The sequence below is a fragment of the Triturus cristatus genome, chromosome 8 (assembly GCF_964204655.1).
Source record: "Triturus cristatus chromosome 8, aTriCri1.1, whole genome shotgun sequence".
Lineage (NCBI taxonomy): Eukaryota > Metazoa > Chordata > Amphibia > Caudata > Salamandridae > Triturus > Triturus cristatus.
The window spans coordinates 1,134,011,044-1,134,037,209 of NC_140591.1; the positions used below are offsets into that span (position 1 = coordinate 1,134,011,044).

The 26,166-nt window shown below is 48.7% G+C and overlaps 1 protein-coding gene across 4 annotated transcripts in view; it reads left to right on the plus strand.

Annotated features, from left to right (window-relative positions):
- The window catches only part of REV1 (REV1 DNA directed polymerase), a 489,784-nt gene that overhangs the window by 343,207 nt on the left and 120,411 nt on the right, over nt 1–26,166 (plus strand). For all 4 annotated transcript variants that reach the window (XM_085622772.1, XM_085622774.1, XM_085622773.1 and 1 more), the window contains one exon: nt 9,969–10,071. In XM_085622772.1, the coding sequence (XP_085478898.1) occupies nt 9,969–10,071 (103 nt within the window). The remainder of the gene's footprint in view (nt 1–9,968; nt 10,072–26,166) is intronic.

The window sequence follows — 26,166 nt, forward strand, 5'->3', positions numbered from 1 at the left end:
TGGAGCCTCCTCAGGAGCTCCCAGATGCGGTAGGCTCTTCGCCTCCCCAGGAGCCCCATCAGGATCCTCATTCTTCAATGGGGCTCCCTTACGTGGGGCATTGGTCGCACCCTCAGTGTATTGGGGAGGGTCAGCTTACAACCCTCCCCTACTGATGACTTGTTTTCCCCTCCACCGAGGGCTACCGAGGCTGGTGCGGCTTTTTTGAGAGTGGTATCATTGGCCACCCGCATTTTAAACATGCAACTCCTTCTGCCCCCTTGTCTGTGGACTCCTTGCTTGAGGTCCTTCACCGTGTGTCCGGGAATATGGAGCCGCTTCTGCCCTATGAGGCTTCCCTTTATGATACTCTTTTGGGTACCTGGGTCCGGCCTGCTTCAGGTGACCCAGTGGCTCGTTCAGTTTTGCACCGCCACCGTCCAGCTCCGCATGATCCTGTTTGTCTTTTTGTGCACTCTGATGTGCAGGGGTTTGTGTTGCAGACTGCCTTTCCGTCCCTGCCCCCTCTAACGCTTCCTCCCTCTCTGGAGTCCAGATGGCTTGAGTCATGGGGTAGGAACATCTTTGCATCCACTAGTGCGGCCCTACGGTCCTTAAATACAGTGTGTGTTTTGGCTCGGGCTACCTCTGCCCTGTGGGACTTTGCAGAGTATTTGCTTTCTGCCACCTCTGAAGGTGCTCGCGTTGATCTCCTTCGTCTCCTCGGGATGGCCGCAACCTTGCCGAATTCACAATCTGCTCAGCCTTAGATACTGCGGATTCTTTGGGCCGAGCTATGGTGGGCTCTTTTGCCTTAAGGCGTCACGCTTGGTTGCGAGATAGCGTATTCCCTGAAAATATCCGAGAGCGACTGGTTGACTTACCCTTTGATGGGGTTTTGCTGTTTGATTCTCACGCCGAGTCGGCGGTTCACCGGCTTCCTGCGGGCTTTCGTCCTCCCACTTAGGTCTTCTTAGGCCTATCTTCCGTGGTGGTACCTTTTCATTTCGCATCCTTTAGATACGCTCTGTGTTTAACATGGGCGGTGAGCCTTATGTCTTCTTTTTCTGTGGTCAAGGGTGATTACCTATTTATTGGCATCACTTGGATACGTTTTGCTTTGAGCTGCCTGTTGGCCTGCTGTTCCCGTGTTCCACATGTTGCTGTGTCTGGTCCTCTGACTGGTATTGAACCGGTGGCTCAGCTCGGTAATGTCATACGGCTCGGAACTCATGTTCACGGGTTCAGTTCGTTACTGCACTCTTTTAGCTTGGCTTATTGCCCTAAGAGGTGTTCCCCGTTGTTTGGAGTATGCATACTCCATGTGGGGTACTTGTATGCTGTTATATAGCTTTGCTTATCTCACCTGGGCCTGGAGAGCCTGTGGACTCCATGTGTCACCTGGTGGTCCGTTGTTCGGTGTTCTATGTTTTTTCCTGGGGCCATCTGCTTACGCCATGGTCATCCACCTCCTTGGGAGGTTTCATGGTCTCCTCTTCAACAACAGCTCCTACCTGTCCTTACTGTGCTAGGTATGATCTGGTATGGACATGTTCTTGCTCCTGGCTAGCTCTGTCTCTACATAATTATTTGTTTATACATTCTGTATACATGCCGGTTGCCTTGGTATTCCTCTTCCTACGTCGCCACCTCTTTCGAGGCTGCAAGGTCCGGACCAATGTGGGGGGGAGCTTTTCTAAGTTGTTGTAAGTTGCCCATAGGTTCTTCCTTGTGTCTACTTACTGGGGTAATTTCTCAATTTGACATATGTGTTTTTTGGCCACTTCCTTCAGATATGCCTTTTTTTCCACGTTTTCACTTACTAGTTTTAAAGCTACGCCTGCGGGGCAGCTCTAGTTTGGGTTGTTTCACACTTTGGCTTCATATTGCCTGGTCGGGCACTCTTATGCTTCTTGTGTAAGCCACTTTAAGGTATCTATGGCTGTTTGCCTGCTGCATATTTGTACCTGCTTCGGCAGGCCTAGAATTGTTGCTAATTGCCACTAATTACCCTTTTTGGGGATTGTGTGGGCACTTGGCATGTTTCCTGTCCCACCGGCTATTCCCAACACATTGCTCAGGTTCTAGCTCTTGCCTTTGGGCTCTCGACACCGGCTCCTTCGACTTCCTTCTATAGGCTAGTCTGTTAGGCTGGTTGCATCTCTTCAAGTTAATTTCGAGCTTGGATCGGTGTACTCATCGGGTGCCATTAAGCGGAGAGTGGTCCTTCTTACTCTCTCTCTCTCTCGCTCCCCCTTTTCTTTGCTCTGGTATAGCGCTTATGCCGTTCTACCTGTCATTTTCATACGGGTATGGTGTGGCGCCATTCTGGCCTTTTTAGCATATCTTCTATCCTGTTTTTTTCTGCTCTTTCGTGCTGCTTGGGTTGCTGTCTGGCCATTCCGCCACAGCTTTTCCCCCTTTATCCGTCACTCTGTTGCCGGATTGGAAGCTTGGCTCTGGGTGCCCGCACAGCGTCCCTGGCGCGGGATAGGGAGGAGCACTCCAGACTGCTGGAAAGACTCTGCCATTTACAGTACGCGGCACATTCGGCACGTACCCACCATATGGGGGACAAACCTGGCAAACTGCTCTCGTGGGTGATCCGACAGGATGCAGTCACCACGCCCGTGACGTCTATTAGGACCACGAGAGGCTTCATTGTACATACACAGCATGATATACACGACGCCTTTGTGGAACACTATTCCGAAATGTACAAGACCTATTTGCAAGCTACAGACGTGGACATTCAGGACTTACTCTCCGCCCTAACACTGCCACAACTAGCGCCGAGCCAACAAGAGGAACTAGATGCCCCTAATCTATCGGAAGAAATTAGGGATAGTATTTTCTCCATTTCCAACAGCAAATCTCCAGGCCCGGATGGGCTGCCGGTCAAGTTTTATAAAGCATATTCAGACATACTAATACCGGAATTGCTGCGGGTATACACAGCGGCGTCGGATGACCCAGCACTCACGCCTATGCAAAATGAGGCGCTGCTGATTTCCCTATTAAAACCGGGTAGGGACCTTGGCCTCCTAGGCTCCTATCGTCCGCTGGCTCTGTTAAACACAGACTATAAGATTTTCGCCTCCATCCTCGCGAAGCAACTAGCCCCCTTTGTACAGACTCTAATACATCATGATCAAAACGGATTTGTTCCAACTAGAAATACCTCTTTCAACATACGTAGACTGTTCAGGATCCAGAAATATGCATCAGGACGCTGCCCACGTTCAGGTTGTTTAGTACTGGATTTGGAAAAGGCTTTCGACTCCTTGGAGGGGTACTGCGCAAATATGAGCTGGGAGAAGGATATTTGCAACTGGTGCGGCTACAGTATCAGCGCCGTACGGTGCGGGTTCGCACTGGTAAGCTCATTTCTGATACAATACGTGTTCGGAGGGGAACAAGACAGGGGTGCCCACTATCCTGCTGCTTTTTTCCCTCGCTATGGAGCCACTGGCTGCTATACTCCGGGAGAGCGGCACGGAATGGGGCATTCCTCTAGATGATGGGCTCCACGCAGTGTTCCTTTATGCAGACGATCTGCTGTTATATATCAAAGACTTGTATGCCATACCCCCAGCTATATCCACGCTGTTTTGTACATTTGAATCAGTATCGGGACTCAGGGTAAACTGGGCAAAATCGGGTGTCTACTCCAAAAGGACGTGCCAGAGACCGAAGTAATCATTAACAGAACTGTACTCACCTGGTATCCGACCACATTCAGATACCTAGGCGTCTACATTTATAGGTCCCCAGCAGACATACTGGATGGCAACCTGGTGCGCGCCATCGCCTCTGTTAAGGCACAGATACAGTTCTGGAAGACCCTCCCACTACCTGTAATGAGTCATATTACCCTAGTCAAAATGATAGTACTGCCACGGCTCTTGTATTATTTTGCGAACCTTCCTGTATATGATCCAGTACGTTTATTTCGGGAACTGGAAGGCTTGATCCGCGGCCTAATATGGAATGCGGGAAGGCCCTACAGAAATTATATGCGCCACCTGGACATGGAGGCTTAGCATTCCCCCATTTGGAACTGTATTATTTATCCGCCCAGCTGCAGTGGGTCACGAAATGGCTGAGCGGCAAGAATCTGACCGATACAGCAACTGAGTCACTTACGTGGACACAGGCCCAAATCTATAGCCTGTTTCACCCACTGGCGAAACTTCCCCGCCCGGAGCAGATACATTTTGAGCTGGCTCACAGATGTTTCCGGAGCCCCGATACTCCCCCTCCTTGGGACGCCCAGAGGCAGACACATTGTGACAGATGCGGCACTGGCATCCTGGCATGAGGCAGGAGTAGAAACCATGGGAGACCTGTACGTAGATGGTACCCTCATACCCTTTGCAACCCTGGCAGCAGACAGTGGTATACCAGTGGGACAGTTCCTCCTTCACACGACCATTATACGGACACTGACGCCGGCATGGGGGGTTCTGACGGTTGAGCCGCCGACTCACCAGTTTATACAATACTTACATGTCATGGGGGAGGGGTCACATGTGATCCACTGGCTAGTGTAGGCCTTTCTTATCCACGTGCTGAAACCACCACAGGGTCTCCGAACACGCTGGACTGAGGATAGAGGCAGACCCTGGACTTACAAGGAATGGGAACGTGTCTTGGCCAGTGCCACACACATACCACGTAACTCCCGATTTAAACTTGTACAAAAGGATATATTACATAGAGCGTACCCCTCACCGGACAGAATAAACAAATACTTTAACATTACCACTTCTGATTTTCCGAGATGTCGGCTTGTAGACGCCCACTTCCTGCATATGTTGTGGTCCTGTCCCCTGCTCCTACCCTACTGGCGCACAATTATTAAGACACTCACACACTGCACCAGCACCCAGATACCTGCCACGTGGGAGGTCTGTATCCTGAGACTTTACACTCGCAATAAGGCCAATAGGGTAAGCCAATACGGCTGATCACTAAAAGATGGAAACATAAGGATCCACCCGAGGCACTCAGTTGGAAAAAATGCCTAGAGATATGGGCGCAGGCGGAAAGCAGTGTCCTTCACAGGGAAGAAACAGCGGGGCTGCGCAAATACCCCATAGCGCAATCCTGGGATGATATTCTCAAAGCCCTTACACATCTACATCCTCATGCTCCACCACAAGCACCTCCTGTGCAGCAAGCGGGTAATACTGCCTGAACTTTTGAACAATGAGTCCATCATACCGTGAACGGAGGAGCCTTCTACAGCGGCTGCTGGGCCGAGACATGACCTTACATACCTTGGGGATATTCCATGGGAACCAACTTAGTCACACGTTGTCCTGGCATCCACATGACTGCGCATAGAACGGAAAACGCAGCCCGCACTCACTACAAACAATTTAGCCTAGTTGCCGCTTAACCCGGATGGCACTTTCTATGATGACCTCACACCTCATTTGGTTCTTGATGTCTCTTTTCTTTTTTCTTTTTTCATTTCTCCGTTCCTTTTCTTTCACTTTTTCCAATTTTGTTGTAGTTCATATTTTTCAAATCTGAAAAAGTTGATATCAAGTAATCCTCACTGATATGTACACAGATCACCCACAAGACAATGCGAATTGAGTCTCAAGATGTGTTAGGAATGCAATCAGTATCTCTCAGTTACTTGCAATATTTGCACACATTCAACTTCTGGTTGGGTAATGCACACATGAGATACACGGGTCAATATGCCAATAGAGATGACAGTACACATATACAGTTGATGCCAATGATCCTTCATGTACATATACCACTCTGCGTGCTACAGATACATATCTTGCTGAGCTTACATGATGGTAGTACCCAGATTTATGTATACGGGCTCATGGCAACAGTTATTTTATTACAAGATTATTGTATGCAATGATGTGTTACAATTGTATAAGAAAAGACAAAATGCAATAAAGATATTTAAAAAAAAAAATCAGATGTACGAGTTACTTACCTTCGGTAACTATGTATCTGGTAGAGACGTTGTCTAGCTGCAGATTCCTTTACGCCCACCCAGCCTCCCCGTTCTGCGAGGACCTTGTTGACTGGTGTTCTCCACTGGCCTCTTCAGTTGCCATTGGGTTATCTCTCAAGGGGTTTCAGATTGTTGCACTCCCCTGAGTGTTTTCATATACAGTTAACCTCTGCTGAGGGGCTTCTTTCCTGTGATATGGTGCCTTTTGATTTACGAGAAGATTCGTTTTCCTCTCCAGTTACCTTCCCTTCCTTTCATCTTCACTATTAACTCGAGGTCCTGGTTCTCCCTTGGTCATCCTCTTTGACGGTCGGTGTTCTTATAGGGAAAAGGCCAGCCTTTTCATACCTTCCAACAGTGGAATGTTGATCTGTCTGTGTTCCATTATTACTAGACGGCACAGTTCTACATGGCACTATCAGTCTATTTCTGTCTGTTGAGATGTTCTTCCCTGGTTGCACTCGGGGAGGGGTCTTCGCTTAGCTTGGGGGGCTCTTTCTCACAGCTTCCACTTGTATGTAGGCAGTGTCTAATTCTGTCTTTTACGATGGTGTCTTCCACCATCTTCCTTCTTATTTATGGATTTTCATCCCTCACACACTGTTCCCATACTTTCAGTTTTTTGGCTCCGCGTTGTGCCGCGGAAACGTTTCTCCAAAGAAAACTGACGTCAGCGCACCGGGAGGGACTTGTATGACCTCGCTGACCTCACGTATGTGGTCGATGTCAGGGTGGGGTCGTGTGGCGCCATCCCCCAGAGGTCTCTACCAGATACATCGTTACCGAAGGTAAGTAACTCGTACTTCATTTTCTGTTCCCAATTGACGGAAACTTGATCCTCAAGACATACTACCCAATCCCCTACAGTAAATAGGTCTCTGAGTGCTCACAGCTGAAATTCAAATGCTGCCACATGTTGTTCATGAAACAAATACTACTCCTGAACAAATGCACGGTTATGCTATGCGTGGGTCTGATCCACTCACTTTTGCAACCAGTTTGAAATGTACGTGTCACAGACTCATCTAGATTAGTTCTTGATTTAAAAAAATATAAACATTTGATCACAAACATCAGCATTTTAACTATTGTAAAAACATAATAAATATATTTTTGTGGGCCATGGCCACACAGCAGGAGTGTGATGTAACTCACTGTGATAGCTAAGCATTTTATTTCAAAATCCTCATGATATCCAGCAAACCTATATCAGCTAAACAAAAAACAAAACGGAGAATGTTATTCTTTTAACAATATTAACCCACAACTCCCATTTGTAAGCCTGCACATGGCTGTTCGGCAGTATGACACTACTGCGTTCCTTTCTTTGGCTTTCCTGTTATAGCCCGTAATAATGATGTGCTGGTCAAATGTGTTCAATTGAAATAAACCAGTAATGCATCTCTCAGAATGAACTGAACATTGTAATGAAATGGCATGACTGAAAACAATGCATCCTCCTGACGTACTGAAAATTGGTTTTGGCAAAACTTGTTTAAGCAGTGTTTTTAGGGTCCCGATATTGAACATAGGCACAAGTGAAGCAAAGTAGGCATAATTGGATAATGGAAAACGCAACATTGGAAGAGTGGTAATTCCTGATATGAAAAAATAAAAGCAAAGGGGTAGTTGGAATCTAAAAATGGCACATGGATAATAGAAACTATAAGTGTAAGAAGGTGGGTAAATGAAACAGGTTATTTTCCTCCCTGAAGAGCCTGGTCAACCAATGCCAAGTTGACCATAACCTATCAAAGATTCTTTCTTAAACAAAAAATGCTGTGCTCTAACATCAATAGGCCAGACTCTGTCATAATATCAAGACTTGAGGGAGCTTGTGTTTATTTCAGTGACCACAGCTCAACTAATAATCAAGCTGCATGAAGCTTTTAGAAAGCACTCTCAAGCCATCTCAGTTCTGCAAAATAGAAGAAAGCTGCACAGTGTCGTCCAACAGAAGAAACCGTGTGAGACATTGACCAAAAATGTACTTTTTAGCTCCTATTAGACGGCACTATTCCCCACTGCCTTCCCCCACATCAACTCAAGTGCCATCGCTGAGCATAGTGAAGAGATGAAAGTGGGAGGAAAGACAATAAATTAAGGAGGCAAGACAAGCTAAGGTTACGGAAGAATATGATAGAAATTGTACTGTGTTTATAAGATAGGCATGGGAGTGACAGAGTGTGTGGTGTAATTTGAAGTTGAGGATTTTTGTATGAGGCAACATTTTTCTGTTAATTGTCTCATGAATGGTGCTATACCTAGAAAGGGAAGATCACTATATCTTCCACAACAAAAAACGAGGTGATGGAAGGAGTAATTGAATTCATTTTGACCATTGGTGGTCACGTGTGACCCATTCCAGCCCATTGTTTTTCACCCAGTACACAGCCCTACAGAGAGATCTGCCATATGCAAATCAGTCCCAATAGGAGCAGTCAAGTCTGAACTTCTAGATCAGGCCTGTTCCAGACTGAAACACAAGCAACCCGAGACCGGTGTCAACCTTGCCTATGAGGTATAGTTTAAATCCTGTGCCACAGTGAGCACGGGGCCCGCATCTGGGCATATCCATCGCACTTAAGGAATCATCTGCAGCAAACAAGGTGAAGTATTGAATGTTTGAATTAATCTCAGTCTCTGGTGATCACTTGGGACACATTCCAATCCTTTGTTATTTGTCCACATCGCAACTCATGACATTTTGTTTCAGATTTTCTCTCTATATCTTCCATGCAGTTCTGGAAAGCAAGTTGTTGGTCCGAAGTTCTATACAGTCACCCTGCCAAAGTTGTCACTTACACGCTGTCTTTTGGTGCACCCAACTAGATTGGAATCGTACATCCCATTAGCAAAAAGAATGCTCTTTCTCCAACATAAGTGCTAACTCTTCGAATGAACGTATGCATTAGATTTCAGGAATTACAGAAACATGAAGCAGTTGCTTAACCTGTCAGCTTTTGATTCACAGTAAGGGGCCTCCTGACCTCTGAGGTAAGCCCTGCAGGACATTACAAGAGTGGCTCTAGTTTGACTTCTTCCACCCAATCATGTGCAGCCTGCAGAGTCCATTTCAGAGGTGGGGGTATAGAAACAATAACTGATTGGTTGCTGCTACACTACCGGGGAATTTGTAGGTGAACACTGGCCTGCTTTGGGCAGTGGTGGAGGAGGCCATAATACTATGGCACACGCTTTCAGTTAAAATAGTAACCTATTTGTATGGGGCGACACATCCACGCCCATAAGGACATGGTCACAATTTAGTGTGCAGGTGAAAAATGTGATACTGCACAGTAGGTATTAAACAAGGAGCCATACAGGCCTTTTGGTATGTTTTGCACCTTGAAAGATACCCTGGAGCACAAAAAACAGATAGAAAGGCCTGCTGCACTCCCAGCTTGCTTCAACAGTATATCCCCTGGTCTCAGAGGCACATTAGTTTAAATAACCAGAAGGTCTTTTGAAATGAGTGAGGGGCTCAGAAGTCATTGATGAGTACAGTACCATCGCAATACACTTTTATTTTATTTATAGTTGATTTTATAAATGTGGGATGATCCTGATATGTTACTGTTTGTTCTAATTACGTAATTCCTGTTTTTCTGTGTGTTTCGGGTGTCTGAGTTCATTATAATATATTTAGTCACGTGTGTTTTTTGACAATTGCCTACAGAGCTCTTGTAATTCTTGCAATTGTTAGTTGGCCACAAGTGAATTTCACAATTCTCACTCCATCTCCTGTCCCCACTCCACTACTTTGACTTTCTTACCAAGGTAACTCTAATAAATTCCACAGTCTGTGCACACATGATATTTTTTCTCCATGGAAATTGTGCAGATGTCTTTTGGATGAAGATTAAATTTAAGAACGTCCGATAAATTGAACTGACCAGAAATAATTCATGAATTTGACAGGTTTTGTTTTTTAAATGTGCTCTACATTAATTAATATCACTATCCTATTTTAGAGCATTTTCTTTGATGTTTACAGAACTGTAATGCTTGAACATGCCACTGACAATGCAAGTATAATTGGGAAAGAAACATTTAACATGTTTCACTCCATGAAATTGAATGTAGAAGATATGAGAGGGGTAAGTGCAATGTTATGTTATTTAACAACTTTAAATAAGCTGATTATTCAGTGTTGTTCTCAAACGCAGACATTATAAATGATTAAATTCAAGTGAATTGTATTGCAGAACAAATGCCACTTTTCCTTACACTACTAACAGTCAACATTTTCCAAAGCATGATTATGAGCTTATAATACATTTTACGTATGAAAAATATACTGCAAGTAAAACTGAAAATTTACATCATCCTTTTTGCAATCCTCTCTTTCACATTGAGAGACTAAATTAGATTTACTGATTAGTAGGTGCCATTTTAAATGACGGACTAATAGGACCAAGACACAGCCATTCCGACTCCCACCTTACAACGTACTCTCTTGCTCCCTTCACGTTTAGTGTCTGGCATGGCTGCTGCATCTATGGAACTATACAGTTCGCTAACTGTAGCAACCAACCAACCAAGATGTACAATGAAACATAAGCCTTGTCTGGTAGCAGTTGATCAAATTAGTCTTCGAGGTGCACCTTAATCGGAGAGCTGTCCAAGTCTCTCATGGATAAAGTGCCACTATACCCGTCTGCCAAAATATGACTGTAGTTATTCACTTTCCTTACATGCAATGTAATTGCACACAAACCTCAACCTAGCTTTAACTCTCCAGTATCTGAAAGAGACATGTTAGTGATAGATTCCTTACCTTAGAACTACCCCCAGCCGTCAGACGGGATCCGGAAAGTTTTCGTCAGCAGTACCCCTGCGGGTCGGAAGGTGGCGTCGGGTGGCTCCACGTCCGTCGTAGGCATTCATGATCGCCGGGATGACGTCGCGGCAGCTACTTAGACGCCGTCCGCGCGCGCTGACGTCAGTTCTTTCTTTTTCCACGCCAGCAAACACAGATCCGGAGAGAGCGGTACCCCCAGTCAATTTTTGACTGAGTTTTGGGGACTTTTGTCTCTGTCTGTTTTTGAGTCTTTGACTCCTGGTGTATAGGGATGCCCGGTTTCAAGTCTTGCAAGCTTTGTCCCCGCATGATGTCGGTGACGGACACGCACCGCGAATGGCTCTACTGCCTGGGGCGCGACTGCAAGGCCATGGCTCCAAAAACTTTGCGGTCCCAAAAATTGCTTGAGGCCCGGGAGTCGGCTCCATGCCGTTCAAGGTCCCGTTCCTGTGGGAGGTCAAAGGACCGGTCGCAAAGCTGCCACCATCATTCGGCGAAGTCTTCGCACTCACGGGTCAGGTAAGACGAAGCACAAGAAGTCAAAGAAGCGCCATCGCTCTTCGCCTAGCCTGTCGCGCAACACAGCTGAGGGTGTGGGTGGTGCCACCCCTGCGGCTCCAGCGGAGCCTACGCAGTTGCCGACGGCCTAACCGCGTTTCCCGGGTCCGTCAGCGACTCCGGCCCAGCTGCAGGAACCATAGGCCGTCTCTTTGGCCCGTCGGGAAGCGCCTTCGGGCCCCGCGGGTCTGACTGGGGGTCTTCGCCCTTCTTCGTCAATGGCTCTGGCCTGACGCCGTCAACGGCTCCGGTGCCATGAGACCGCCATGGAACCATGCATGGATCACGGCTGATATTGGTTGACCTCTTACGACCTCCACTGACATCGACGTCTACGGCACCGCCACTGGCGTCGGCCAGCTCCCTGGTCGTTGTCGTCCCCGGCTTCCACCCCGACATGGAGACGGTGCCAAACCGGTGTCGATCGACACCGATGGGGAATTTTTATCCCTTTCTCCATCCTCCTCCTTCTTTCCCACCTACCCAGCAGGTTACGGAGGACAGGGAGGGGTCTGAAGACCCTCCCGCAGCGCAATGCAAGTTAGACCTGGACTGAGCAGAGGATTTGGAGGACGCCGGTGATCTGGATTTCCCACCAGACCCTGGCGCACTGTCTTCTTCTAACATGGCTACGGAGGAGGGTGGTACTTATTCAGTGGTGTTGCGCAGGGCAGCAGAGGCTCTCCACCTTGAGCTTCCTACAGTGGCCGTTAGGACTAACCTCCTGACAGAAGTGCTTTGGCCGGCGGCTTCCTCTGCGGAGCCGCTGCTGCCCTTTAATGATGCACTTTCAGATGTTCTTTTGGGCACCTGGTCCAGGCCCAACACATGGGCTCTTGTGGATAGGAACGTGACCTGACGCCATCGCCCGGCCCCAGGTGACCCCATTTTCCTCTCCCAGCACCCTACCCCTGAGAGCCTGGTTGTCCAAGCCTCTGCGTCTCCGAACGCATTCCCTTCCGCACCTCCGGACAGGGAATCCAAGAGACTGGAGCAGTTTGGGTTGAAGATTTTCTCTTCCGCCAGTTCAGGGTTGCGGTCTGTGAACGCCGCATGCCTCTTGTGCTGTTATTGGGATACGGTGGCACAGTTGCTGCCTCAGTGGCCGGAGGAGGCCCGGACAGTGCTCTTCCAAGCTATTGCTGAGGGGAGAGATGCATCCAAGTTCACGATTCATTGTGGCCTGACACCGGCAACTCGCTGGGCAGATCGATTTCCACGACAGTGGTGCTACGCCGTCACGCCTGGCTGAGGACGACTGGCTTTTTGGGGGATGTCCAGAACATTCTGATGGCCATGCCTTTTGATGGCACTTGCCTTTTTGGAGACAAGGCAGACAGTGCGTTGGAGCGTTTTAAGGACTCGTGGGCTACAGCCAAGTCCTTGGGCCTTTTGGCCACACGCACTCCTTCAGCTTCTGCTTTTCGCACCTTTCATGGCCAAGGAAGGGGCGCCCAAACACGTTAGTTTCCAAGCCACAGGCCTGCGCAGCAACAATCTCGGCACAGCCGCGGACGTGGGATTCGCCGAGGTGGGTCACGGGGCCAGCAGGCGGCTCAGTCTGCCACTGCCTCTAAACCTTCCTAGTCCGGTGTTTCAGGCCCACCAAACGCCAGTGGGCGGCAGGATTTGCCATCACCTCCCCCACTGGCACACCATCACTTTGGACAGGTGGGTTTCACAGATAGTACGAAGGGGCTACTCCCTCCCCTTCGAGACCACCCCTCCAGCCATGCCACCTCAGTACCACCGCATGTCGGGGGATCACTTGGCACTTCTCCAGCAGGAAGTTGCGGCCCTCTTGACCAAGGGGGCCATCAAGCGTATTCCGACACCAGAAGTAGGTTGTGGTCGTTACTCCCACTACTTCCTGGTTCCAAAGAAGGACAAGGGCCTGCGTCCTATCTTAGACCTCGGGCCATCAATCGCTTCCTCCGGAAGGAGAAGTTCAAGATGCTCACACTTGCTCAGGTCTTGTCTGCCCTTGACCCGCAAGACTGGATTATAGCGTTGGACTTGCAGGACGCTTACTTTCACATTTCCGTCCTGCCGGCCCACTGGCATTTTCACGGTAGGTCACGAGCACTTTCAGTTCACCGTGCTCCCTTTTGGCCTTACCAGCGCCCCTCGGGTGTTCACAAAAGTGATGGCGGTGGTCGCAGCTCATCTGCGCAGATCAGGGGTTTGTCTTTCCCTATCTCGACGACTGGTTGTTGAAGGCATGCTCGCCCCAGGCAGTCGTCTCCTACTTCGACTACGGCCGACCTCCTGCATTTGCTGGGGTTCTCCATCAACGTGCCGATGTCACACCTGATTCCCTCTCAGAATCTCCTCTTTATCAGAGCGGTTCTGAACACGGCGCAGTTTTGGGTCTATCCTCCTAAACCGCGAGTCTGGGACATTCGGGCTATGATTCCGATCTTTCCTGTGGTTTCGATCAGGATGACCTTGAGGCTGCTGGGCCGCATGGCCTCCTGCATTCTGCTGACCAATCATGCCAGATGGCATATGCGTGCTCTGCAGTGGGACCTGAAGTTCCAGTGGGTGCAGCATCAGGGGAACTTGTCAGAGTACGTCCAGATCTCAGAGGGCACTGCACGGCAATTGCAGTGGTGGCTCACGAACCAGCATTGAGTCAACGCCAGATCACTCTCCCTTCCCCAACCGGAGCACACAGTGGTGATGGGATACGTCCCTCCTGGGATGGGGCGACCACATGGGAGAGGCGGAAATCAGAGGCCTCTGGTCTCCGGTGGAGGCCAGGCTCCATATCGATCTTCTGCAGCTCCGGGCGAGTAGTGCAGTTGTTTACAGACAACACCACCGCCATGTGGTACTGCAACAAGAAAGGCGGGTAGGGTTGTTGACCCTATGTCAGGAGGCTCTGCATCTCTGGACATGGCTGGAACATCAAGGCATTTCCTTGGTGGTTCAACACTTGACAGGTTCTTTGAACGCCAGGGCGGACGAACTCAGCCGCAGGTGCATGATGGATCACGAATGGCGTCTTCACTCGGAGGTGGCGCGAGGTCTCTTTCAACAGTGAGGAGAGCCTTGGTTAGATCTATTCACCAACGAAGAGAACGGGCAATGTCGACAGTTCTGCGTGTTGGAATTTCCACTTGCTCGGCGATGCTTTTCGTCGCAAGTGGAGTTGCGGTCTATTGTACGCCTTTCCGCCTATACCACTTCTACCCAGAGTGCTAAAGAAGATCAGGCGTGACCGGGCCCAAGTCATACTTGTGGCCCCGGACTGGGCTCGAAGAGTTTGGTATCCCGAGCTACTCAGCATGAGCGTGGAACCCCCAATCCGACTGCCTCTTCGGGAGGATCTCCTGTCGCAGCAGCAGGGGACGGTCCTCCACCCGAACTTGTCCAGCCTTCACCTCCTTGCGTGGAGATTGAGCGGCGACAGTTGATTCCATTTGACTTGCCTCCTCAAGTCAGTGATATAATTCTGGCAGCCAGGCGTCCCTCCACTAAATCGGTATACACCTGCAGGTGGAACAAATTTGTGGCATGGTGCGCAGCAAAGGCTGTAGATCCCCTTTCTCTCCCTCTTTCAGAATTCCTTTTGTTCCTTCTTTCCTTGGCCCGGCAGGGCTCTTCTCTGGGCACTATTAAGGGCTACCTTTCAGCAATTTCGGCCTTTCTCAGGCTCCCTAATCAGCCCTCTCGTTTTAAGTCCCCTGTCGTAGGTAGATTTCTGAAAGGCATTACTCACCTTTTCCCTCCTGTTCCTTTTGTGATGCCGCACTGGGAATTGAGTCTGGTTCTTACCTATTTGATGTGCGCTCCCTTTGAGCCGCTTCACAACTGTCCTCTTCGTTTATTGACTTTTAAAACTGCTTTCTTGGTTGCCATCACCTCCGCTAGGCACGTGAGTGAGCTCTAGACGTTTTCCTGTAAACCTCCTTTTCTGTCTGTTCATTCGGACAAAGTTGTGCTCCGCACTCGTCCTTCCTTTTTGCCAAAGGTTGTTACTGCCTTCCATATCGGGCAAACTATCACCTTACCTACTTTCTTTCCGCCTCCACACCCTTCCAGAGAGGAAGAGAAGCTCCACCGTCTGGACCCAAAATGTGCGCTCTGGTTTTACCTGAATCGCACACAACAGTTCTGGGTGTATGACCAGCTCTTTGTTTGCTACGTAGGTGCCAAGAACGGCTGGGCTGTCCACAAGAGGACTATCTCCCCCTGGGTCGTCTTTTGTATAAAAGCCTGTTATTCTCTGGCTAAAAAGGAGCCTCCGGTGGGGCTGCGCCCATTCCACCAGGGTGACAGCAGCTACTACCGCATTGGGACGTGGTGTCCCCCTGCAAGACATCTGTCAGGCAGCCACGTGGGCCTCCCTGCACGCTTTTAATAAGCATTACTGCCTTGACAGTCAATTCTGGAGAGACGGCTTCTTTGGCCAGTCTGTTCTCCCTGACTTTCTGGTGTGATGTTGGTTTGCAGACCCACCGCCGGAGTTGGTATTGCTGGGGTATCTATTCTAAGGTAAGGAATCTATCACTAACGTGTCTCTTTCAATGCACAAGTTACTTACCTTTGGCAACGATATATCTGATAGAGACGTCTAGCCGCAGATTCCTTAACTTCGAATATCCCCAGGCGTCAGACTGGATCCGGAAAACTTTTCCTGCAGCAGCACCTCTGTGTGCCGGGGACATGACGTCAGTGGAGCTATATATGCCCCTCCCGGCGCACTGACGTCAGTTTTTCTTCTTTTCCACGTTCAAACGTGGATCCTGGGAAACAAGCAGTTCCTTGGCCTGGTTTTTGGGCCACCTCGACACCATGTGTGTCGGGGGGTGGAACAGTGTGCAATGCCTTCCGGCTTTAAGGCTTGTGGAGCCTGTGCACGTCAGATGTCGGGCACTGACCCGCACCTCATATGTATGTGGTGCATAGGCATGCAAAAACCAAAGGAAATGATGGACGGAGTGTTGAACATTGCAAGCACTCACCCCCAGTCAACTGATCTGGGTTTAATCCATCACTTTTCTTTAGCCCACTCTGCCACCCCAGTTCAGACATGGCCATATGCAAATCAGTCTGACCCTGTGCCTCATGGGAACAGTCCAGCCCGAACTGCCAAGCCATGTCTTCCCTGGACCGGAAACAAGCTTCCTAGGACCGGTTTCTGGCATTTCAGCCGTCTTCAGCCAGGCTTGCTTGATTCCAGTGGCAAAGTGACTCCAAGGACTGTGACGCAAGCCAACGAATGAAGCCGAAGTCCTGAGGGAGCGGCGCATGAAATTGCTAGCCGCACGGTTGTCCGGTCCAGCTCCCTCCCATCGCTGCTCTTCTTCTCGGGATCGGGCTCGTTCCCGAGGCCGCTCCCCCGACCGCCGTGTGACACCAGGTAAGCGTAAGCACAGGCGTCTCTTACGGAGATCTTCCACCCGTGACGCTACCTACCATTCCTCTCGTAGTGAGCCGGAGTTAAAGGCATACGGCGTCCTCCAGATCCACCCTTTCTGGGTGTTGGGGCAACACCTGCCCAAATGGAGGCCTATTCTAAGGCACTCCAGGCTTGTTTTTAGTCGCCCCTTCTACCTGGTGCGTCTTCAGACCCCACAGAGGTAGCAGGCACTGAGGCCGGGTCATCGTCTGCGGACATTTTCCCAGCGCCGGCTGTGTGCGTCGCCTCCGATTCTGGAGCCGACGCGATGCCGAAAAACCAGGTCCCGAGCACGGCCCTTCCCGTCGTTCAGCGCATAGCCCTGTAGGGCTCACTGCGCCGACGCCGGCCTCGGCGACGCCAGCCTCGACACCGACGGCGCGTGGCTCGGCGACGCCGAACTCAGCGCCAGGTACTACCACAGTCTCGCCGCCGGCACCTTGTACTCTCTCTAGGGAGGTTTTCGGCGTACTGACGACTCCACGACGGCGCCGTTCGATGTCAGTTCCAGCGTCAAGCCGGCTTCCCTTGGTGGATGATCCCCCTCCCCTGACTCCTCGGGGGGCTGTACATCTCCCGCGCGGCATCCGTTCATGCCGGTGCTCCCATCTACGCCTCCTCCTGTGGATCCTGGGGCTTCTCTGGACTCCCCTGCTCGAGGGGCCAGGGTGCACGTTAATTCTATAGCCTGGCCGTCCGGTCAGTCTCCGCCTTCGCCACTCCTCCTGTCCAGTGGTAGACTTAGCCTTCACCCATCTCCTACTGACCATTTGTTATCGCCTACGCCGGCACCAGGTGATCCTCTTAGTCTGTATCTTCACCCGCCTGCTCAAGGTCTAGTTGTTCAGGCAGTTTTTGATTCGCACTCTTCACACTCTTTACGATTGTTATCTCCCACAAGAGAGTCTCGGTGGCTGGAGGATTGTGGCCGCAGGCTTTTCACCTCCGCTAGCGCAGGCCTCTGGCCTTTTTAATACAGCCTGTGTGTTTGCGGGCGTATCTGCCGCTCTTTGGGACTCAGTTGCTCACCTTCTCTCCTCTATTCCAGAAGGGTCATGTACGGAATTGCTCTGCCTTGCTCTGCATGGAAGATGCATGGCGCAATTTTCCCTTAGGTCTTCCCTGGATGCAACGGATTCTATGGGACGGGTCCTAGCTCACGCTGTGGCTTTATGTCGCCATGCTTGGCTGCGCGACAGTCGCTTCCCTGATCACATTCGTGATGCCCTTAGGGATCTTCTGTTCAATGGAGTGGATCTTTTTGACCGACGTGCAGATTCGGCGGTCTCCCGTATTTTATCCGGCCTGCGATATCTCTGGTTGCCGTGTTCTCGGCGTTATTTTCCAGGACCCGCCCTGATGCACAGGTTGGGTTTCGGGGCTTGTTACTGTTCACGGCTGGATAGCCATTTCTCAGTTTGTTCGGCGCAGCTGGTTGGCTTCTTCATTTCTTTTCAGTCCTCTGACTGTCTGCTTAGCTCAAGAGGACACCCATACTGGTTTGCCTTACCCTATGTGGGGTATTTGATGGCATTCGGTTCTACCGTTGTCTTGGTACGCTCCTATGGAGTCTCTGAGCAGAGATCCTGCTCGAAGTCCCTTGTCCCTTCCTACAGGATTCCTCATATGATTTGCCTTATTGCAAGTTGGGTTGGTCTGTCTGTATGGCATCAGGATCTGGCGTGGGTCCTGTGCCGTGCACTGTCCATCTCGCACGTCTGGTCTACCGCCTGGTTGTGGCGGTTCTTTTGCAAACTGCACCCTGTTTACCGCTATGCAGCCTGTTTCTTATTGCCGCTATGCGGCCTGCTTATTGTTGTTCCTTCTTGGTGCACCTTCAACTTCTGGTCCTCCAAGCTACTGGGTTAGCAGAGGTTGTCGGCCATACGTGGGTCTGCTTATCCTATAACAGTGTCCTTAATCCCTGGTTTTGGTGGCCGTTTATCCTATAGCAGTGTCCTTACTCCCTGCTTTTGGTGGCCGCTTATCATATAGCAGTCTCCTTAATCCCTGCTTTTTCCGTATGGGGATTTCCAACCTTTGCTTGGGGTTCATGCTATACACTCTACGAGGGGTTTCTTTTCCTCCTTCAATGCGGGGATCTTTACCTCTGGCCTCACTTTTGCCAGGGTTGTGCCTTGTTTTTTCTCCCACTCTGGCTTGCGGGGGACTCTTGTTGGATCACGTTTTCAATGTTCAATGTTTCCCCTCCTGCTCTCGCTCCCCTCGGTGCTCGTACTCGACGGGTTCCTGCAGGCTCTCTCCCTCATACAGTGTCCATGGGTCCTGCCCCCATCTACTGCTTCCGCCATTTCCTAAAGTGTCCGGTTCCCTGGTGCCCTTTTTTAGGCTGCTGCCCTCTTGCAGTTTGGTGCCTCTGGGCTACTCTGCTACCCAACTCGAAGTCCTTGCGTCTTTCGTATAGCTCCAGAGTCAACACAACGTGCTTGGGTTCCTTCCTGTCTTCGCTCTAGTTGGTGAAGCCCCACTGCTGGTCCTCTACCGTCACATACTATGGCACCATCGCCTGGTCATGGCATGTCTTCTACCTTCAGTGCTACCAGCATCTTGCGCCAGCAATAGCCATTTTGCCACTTATGTCGCTCCTATCTTACTGGTGCAGGTTTCCACAGTGCTCCTTTCGCTGTTGTGCTCTTTAGGCTGGTATATGAGGTCGCTGTCGTGCCGGCTGCTGTATCTCACGGCTTGGCTGCCATCTGCATATACAAAACTCACCATATCTGGGATATGGTTTCTTATCCATGCGGGTGCTTTCTGGGTGAGGGGCAACCTATTGCCTCTGCTGTCCCACGTGCAGTTGCGGGCACAAGTTCCTCAGTGTTCTTTCACACTGTTTTCTTGGACGACCTGTACTTGTTTAGGCTTTTGTCGCCGCTTCAGGTCCTGGAGATCTTTCCCACTCTGGGTGGGTTTGTCTCCCTCTTTCGAGTCCTTAACTTTCACTTTGCCTCAACCCACTTTGCATAACTGGGTTCTTTCCTGCTGTTCTAACAGCTTCTATTGCCTTTGCCTCCCACTGCTTCTGCTCCCTTTAGAGCGTCATGCTCGGGTGGTTACCTGCACTCTGTCCTCCTTATGGTGTTAAGTCACCTTTTGGACCCCTACGTTCTTTCTATAACTTCATGGGATTCAGTCGCAGACCCGCCTCCTCTGTGGGTATGGCTTTGGTATCTATTCTAAGTTAAGGAATCTGCGGCTAGACGTCTCTATCAGATGTACGAGTTACTTACCTTCAGTAACGATGTATCTGGTAGAGACATAGTCTAGCCGCAGATTGCTTAACGCCCGCTCGTCCTGCCAGCTCTGCGAGGGCCTTTTCAGGCAGAGGCTTTTCTATACTCGCCTCCCTTGTGGAGGCTTGCCCTTTTGCAAGGTGATATACTCTCACTCCAACACAGACTGATTCGTTCTGTTCCTAGATCATATGTTCCTTCCAGTCCTTGGCCTGGATTGTAGGGTGTGAAATACATTCACGCTTTTTCCCACCATCCCGCTTTCCCCTTCTGCATTGCCTTGTGGTCTTTGCCACCTCGGCGGGCTTTCCTTCCGGTCTATTGGCTATATACATTGTGGATCTTTGATTGGGATTGCGACGTTCCTTTCTGGTGACGTCTTGGGGTGAATTCTCTTTAATCTAGTGTTCTGGACCTGTTTTCCTTCACGGTTTTACTTTCAGGGTGTGAACTTTCTGTCCTCTGCCAGGCTGTTTTTCCACATCCTTGTCCCACTTTAACATTGCGTGAGCCTTCGCTCATCTGGGGTGGCCCTTCAGAGTACTTCTCCGTCTCACTTGCCAATTTCTTCTATTTTTTCATCATTTTTGCACACTGTTCCCATACTTTCACCGTTTTTTGGTGATGGCTCCACGTTCTTCTTCGGAAAAGTTTCTCCAACGAAAACTGACATCAGCGCGCCAGGAGGGGCATATACAGCTCCACTGACATCATGTCCAGGGACGACGTCAGGGCGGAGCCGGACGGCGCCGCCCCTCAGCGCGCAGAGGTGCAGCTGCAGGAAAAGTTTTCCTAATCCAGTCTGACGCCTGGGAAATACTAAGTTAAGGAATCTGCGGCTAGACTATTTCTCTACCAGATACATCGTTACCGAAGGTAAGTAACTCGTACATCTGTAAGAGACATTAGTTAGTGATAGATTCCTTGCCGTCCCACCCATCCTCCCCGTTCTGCTAACTGATTTCTAGGGTTAAGGTCATCCCTTTCAGGGCCCTAGTTTCAATGCACAAGTTGTCAGTTGCTTGCTTGGCTCTGCGTTCCTGCCGCGGAAAGTCGTGTACAGAACTTACGTCAGCACGCGAGGGCGGCTCTAAGTAGCTGCCGCAACGTCATCCCAGCGATCACCTAGGACTGACGGGGAGCCGCTCTACGCCACCTCCCGACGCGCAGGGGTACTGCTGATGAAAACATTCCGGATCCAGTCTGACGCCTGGGGGTAATTTTAAGGTAAGGAATCCATCACTAGCCAATGTCTCTTACAGATATATCGTTACCGAAGGTAAGTAACTTGTGCGTATGGTAGCTAGTATTTTGGGGGCAGTGAGTTGCTTTATCCAGTTCCACAATTCAATTTCCAGCCCCCTAATAAAACTCTTCAGTATTGAACTCCAATGAATTTAGATGCTGAGTAGCACAGTCTTCTGCTTGCTACTCGTATGGATGCTCGACCAATCACAACTGTTGCAAACCCTTCTATTTGAAACCAAGAGGATCTAAGCAGTATTTATTTGGGCACTTCTTAGCACTGGTAGTCCACAGAGATGGGTTAGGGCTTTATATGTCACGTTGACTACCTTATACATGAAACAGAACCTTGTTGGTTACCCGTAGAGAGAGTGATTGTTCTATGCTTCAAGTTGTTGACAATAATAAGGCAGAGTCAGAGCTCTGATAGATTAGTGCCTTTTCAATATTTCACTTTGTTCATAAAGCAAGAAGTCTTGTATAGCACATGCTGCTTCACCAGAAGACATGAATGGCTCCTTCTGGCCTGGGAGACAGGATAAAATGTTGTGAACCCTAGGAGTTTCTGAACTGCCAAGTTTGGAATAAGTTTGTTTTTTAATGGGTATACAGGTAAAATGAGATAATGATTCTGGCAGCTGTCATCAATATAGGAGGCATACAACACAGAAGAGCTGAGCCTCAGAAGGCCTGTCCATGTTTGTGTTAGGCTTCTTAAAGAACGTGTCTGGAGGACCTGCAATTGTAGATGGAAGATCATCATTAGAAACCCCTTCTTTAGGGATTTTACCTTCATCCCAGCAATGATTTACAGCCTTTTTAGAACTTCAAGTGGAAGAACTCATCGCCTGAAGATGGAACAACTGTAGTAGAAGCCTTGTTCTGAAGCTACCACCTTCAGTCATCCATCTTTGTCATTTAATGTTTTTCCAGAAATTTTGCTGTCACCTTGTTCTTAGAGTGCAGGCAATACATTCAGTCCTTGCAAGCATCGTAAAAAAAGGCTTTTCTTTATGTAGGAATTACAGGCTCTCAACAGAGCTTTCTTAAGAGAATGCCATTTCTTCAAGAAATTCACTTTCTACTGGTCTAAAGTCTAAATGTGGGGAATCTCAAAAAGAGTGTTCCAAAAGAGATGTAAAAGAAAATAAAGAAAAGGAGCAAAGAAATTAATACAAAATCTCCAAAAAAGATTGCACATGATGTGCTACAAAATTGAGCGAGATATGGGGACTTCTAAGAGGGAGTTTGGTACAGAGTGCTGTTTTCTGATTGGCCGAAGTTGAGTATTTTTTTTCAGGTCGATATGTTACTAAAATGACAGTGTTTCCAGAACCAGATGTATGGGTAGGAGTTGGACAGGGATTCCCCCTACACACAAAGACTGGAATCTTGTATAAATATTGGAGCTCCAGAGCTACTCTTGAGTACACTCATGGATCTGTGGAGGTTACAGAAGGATTGCCCCAGTACCAGAGGACTGCCTTACTGCTTGAAGGACTGCCTGGCTGTCTGAGAAGGAAGACAAAACCTGCTTACCTTTATCCCTGGCTAGCCCATAGTGACTCAGAGGGTTGATCTCCTGTGAGCTACAGGGTCACCACAGGCTACAGAGGCCTCCCTACAACTGACCAGTTGCACTTGTCCTGCCCGAGCCCTGCGGGTTTTCTCTGCCAGGAGTGAGTTCTGATTCCCAAGAGGTGTCGCCCATGTCCTGGACCCTTGGCTGGCACCAGAGTGTACTACTGTTGTCCTGACGGTCATCAGTATGTAGGTTCAATTCACCTATTAAGAAGTGTTAGCAGGCCGCAAGCTAGCCCAACCAGCTTCTTCTATTATTGTGAGCTAGTATTCAAATCTGGCTGACAGTGTGTGAGCATAGCAGCAGGCAGGTGTCTACTGATAGTTGACACCGACATGCTTAGCATGCTCAGATAACTTTCATCCCAAGTTGACCGTGACTTGCTTAGCAGGCCCAGATAAATTTCATCCTAGGAAAGTTTGTAAATCTAGAGCAGATGATCTTTAAAAGTTTTCTCTTTTGTCCTCTCCTTTGTGAATAGTGTCTAGTTTGGTAAATAGCCTTATAAGATTTGGGTGGAGCAACATTTAATTTAATTTGGGATCTGATAGGTCATTTAGTCAGGTCTCGTTAAGAATAACAGATTCCAATTGCGGTTGGCAAGTCAAGTAAAAAACGTCCCCCTACATGCTGAAAGCGACCTCGTGTTCTGAACTGCACATGCTAATGTGTTGTACTTAGGGCAGGGTACATTAGCCTTGCCTGCTTCTGTAGAACAAGAACATGTAGAAAAGTGTTAAATGGAGAAGGAGTTGACATTTGCACATACAGCTTTCCTTCTTATTCTACTGCAGAAATTGATGGGTCACTGGCAATTGAGTGCAGGAATTTCAGTTTATCAGCAGTATAGCAGACTTAGAGAGCATCTTGTGCAGATTCCCACCACACATACGAACTGCTACTAGCTGGCACAAACAACCTTGCCTTTATTGCGCCTCTGGTGTGGCTGTGCAGTGGGCTCACTTATGACCCCTCCTGTTTCCATGCACATGACTCACAATTGAAAGACTGGAGCACTCATCTGCTACTACCCAGTTTGTGGCTGCTGCCAAATGACTCCCTTTCCCAGGTTCAGAGTCACATTTCTGTTTGGGATTTTAATGTTGTGGTGTCTGTTTGCTTATAAACCGTTTGAAGCACTGGCTTTACTATTACTTGAAATGTATAGCATGGAAGAGGGCCTTAGTTCATGTACTTAGATATCCAGAATGTTCTCTATCATCTGGCAAGCTTTATACTGTGTTCCATTGGCACAAGAGGGTAATCGGAGCTAGGCTGTTTTATTTACCAAAACTGTTCTCAAGCATTCACATGAACTAAGAGACCTTAGTTACAGTCTTCTTTCGAAACTCTTCTTTGAAATTGAAAGCACCATCTGTAATTTTAATTTGGAGAGGACTTTCAAATGTTACTTGGACTGTACGAAATCCTTTAGTTAATGGGATAGACTCTTTTTGTTTGTCAGCCAAACCAATTTAAACGCAGTTCTAAAGCCTCCAGTTCTCATTTGGAAGTCTTGTATATCTTAGATGCTACACTGTTGAGTGAGTCCCTCCTCTGCAAAACAGCCACACCAAGACATCTATTTTGGTGTTAGAACGTAGCACAACTTGCTGTGGGGTGTGACCTACAAAGCAGACACTTGTCCTGCTTACTATACAGTTTGTAAACACTATGTATTGGACTTCAGCTCTAAATCAGTTTGGCCTGTTTTTTTTCAAAAAGTATTTGTGACTATTCCTATAAAGTTACTATGACTGCTGCCTTCCCCATCATTAATTGCATTGAAAACTTCCTAGACCTCTGGAGGAGTGGAACTGAGACCTACAGAAAGTGCTTCCCATTGTAACACGTGTATTCTTAGCTCTGCATCCCCACTCTCCCAGGTGACCAGCTTACCATCCTCACCATTTATAATTTGCTACGTATTGAGAAAATCGATCTTAGGAATTAAAATTGTCAGTTAAGCTAATGCTAAAGTACTCTTGACAAAATAAGAAGTGCTTATGTTCTCATACTTTACATGTTAACACATGCTAGCCAATGTAGTAGTACCTTCTGGCCACCTCCCCTTCCTTTTGGACCTCTCAAGCTGTGGAGAAAGGTCGTTTCTGATTGATACTTCTAATTGCAGATTCCCCACCTTTTAAATTTCCGCAGGCTCCAGACTGAATCCAGAAACTCTTCGCAATAGGGCCTTGTGTGCCAGCATCGGCATCTTCAATGACTGTCTGACCTCCAGACATGCAACCCAGAGCTTGCGTACAAGTGCCACACCTGCACACTGACTTTGGTTCCTCTTTTTCTGTGCCCTTCAATATGATCCAGAGATGCGCTTCTGCTGTTTTTGGTCCCTTTTATCAAAGTATTTCAAATCTATTGCCAAATGTTCAGGGATCGCAATACCCAAGACAATAGGGTTTAAACTTTCCCACTACCTTTTTGCAAACAAATGTCTGTCACAGACCCACTTGACATATGCTTTAGGAGTCTCTGCACCAATCACAATTCCAAATCCTCTGACAGATGCTCCCTGATGCACCGGAAAGTCATCAGGAAGAGGAAATACAGCATTAACATAGCTGAACATAAGAAACGAGGTAGGTCCTGACTGCAGTCACAATATCCTTCCCATTCAATGCAAACATCTTCAGGTAAGTCTAGAATGAGGTCAAAAGACAAGTCTAAAAGAAAATATACCTCAAATTCCCCAGACCATCATCAACAGTATTCATCGGTGTCATGCTGTAACTCTTTAAGATCGTTCTGGATACCTCTAGCTTGTATTTGGTCCAAAATGATGTGTGGGGCCTCCGATTTGACGTCCACTGCAGGACCCTTCCCTGACTGACTCCATTCGAGCATAGCCCATTCCACCTCCGGCGGCGCACTATGCCTCAGCCTCCTTGCTATGAGCTGCCCTGGTTGCTCCCATATCCGCATCGGCACCAGCTGCAGACGTGCCACTTGCTTATTCCACTCTGATTGATTGCAGAGCAGAGTTTAGCTAGGACAAATCAAAAGTCACACTATGCAATCATCATCGCACAGCCTCTGGTTAGGGATGCCTCTCCTCTTGTTACCTTGCCTGAGAGGCAGTATTTCAGGAGGATGGAGCCGGGCCAGTAAGACCCCTATATATGAGCCTGTGCTTCCACTGCGGTTTCACCCCACCATATCAGTCGCACAGTAAGACTCAGCGATGAGACTGCTTGATCGTGCTGGGCTAAAAAACCATGGGCAATGCCTACCCTAATGGCAATTTTGTAGCCGTCAACGATTTCTCACACAGCGGCACACCCTGTTACTGACATTCACATACTATCACAGTATAGCTTCCCTTCG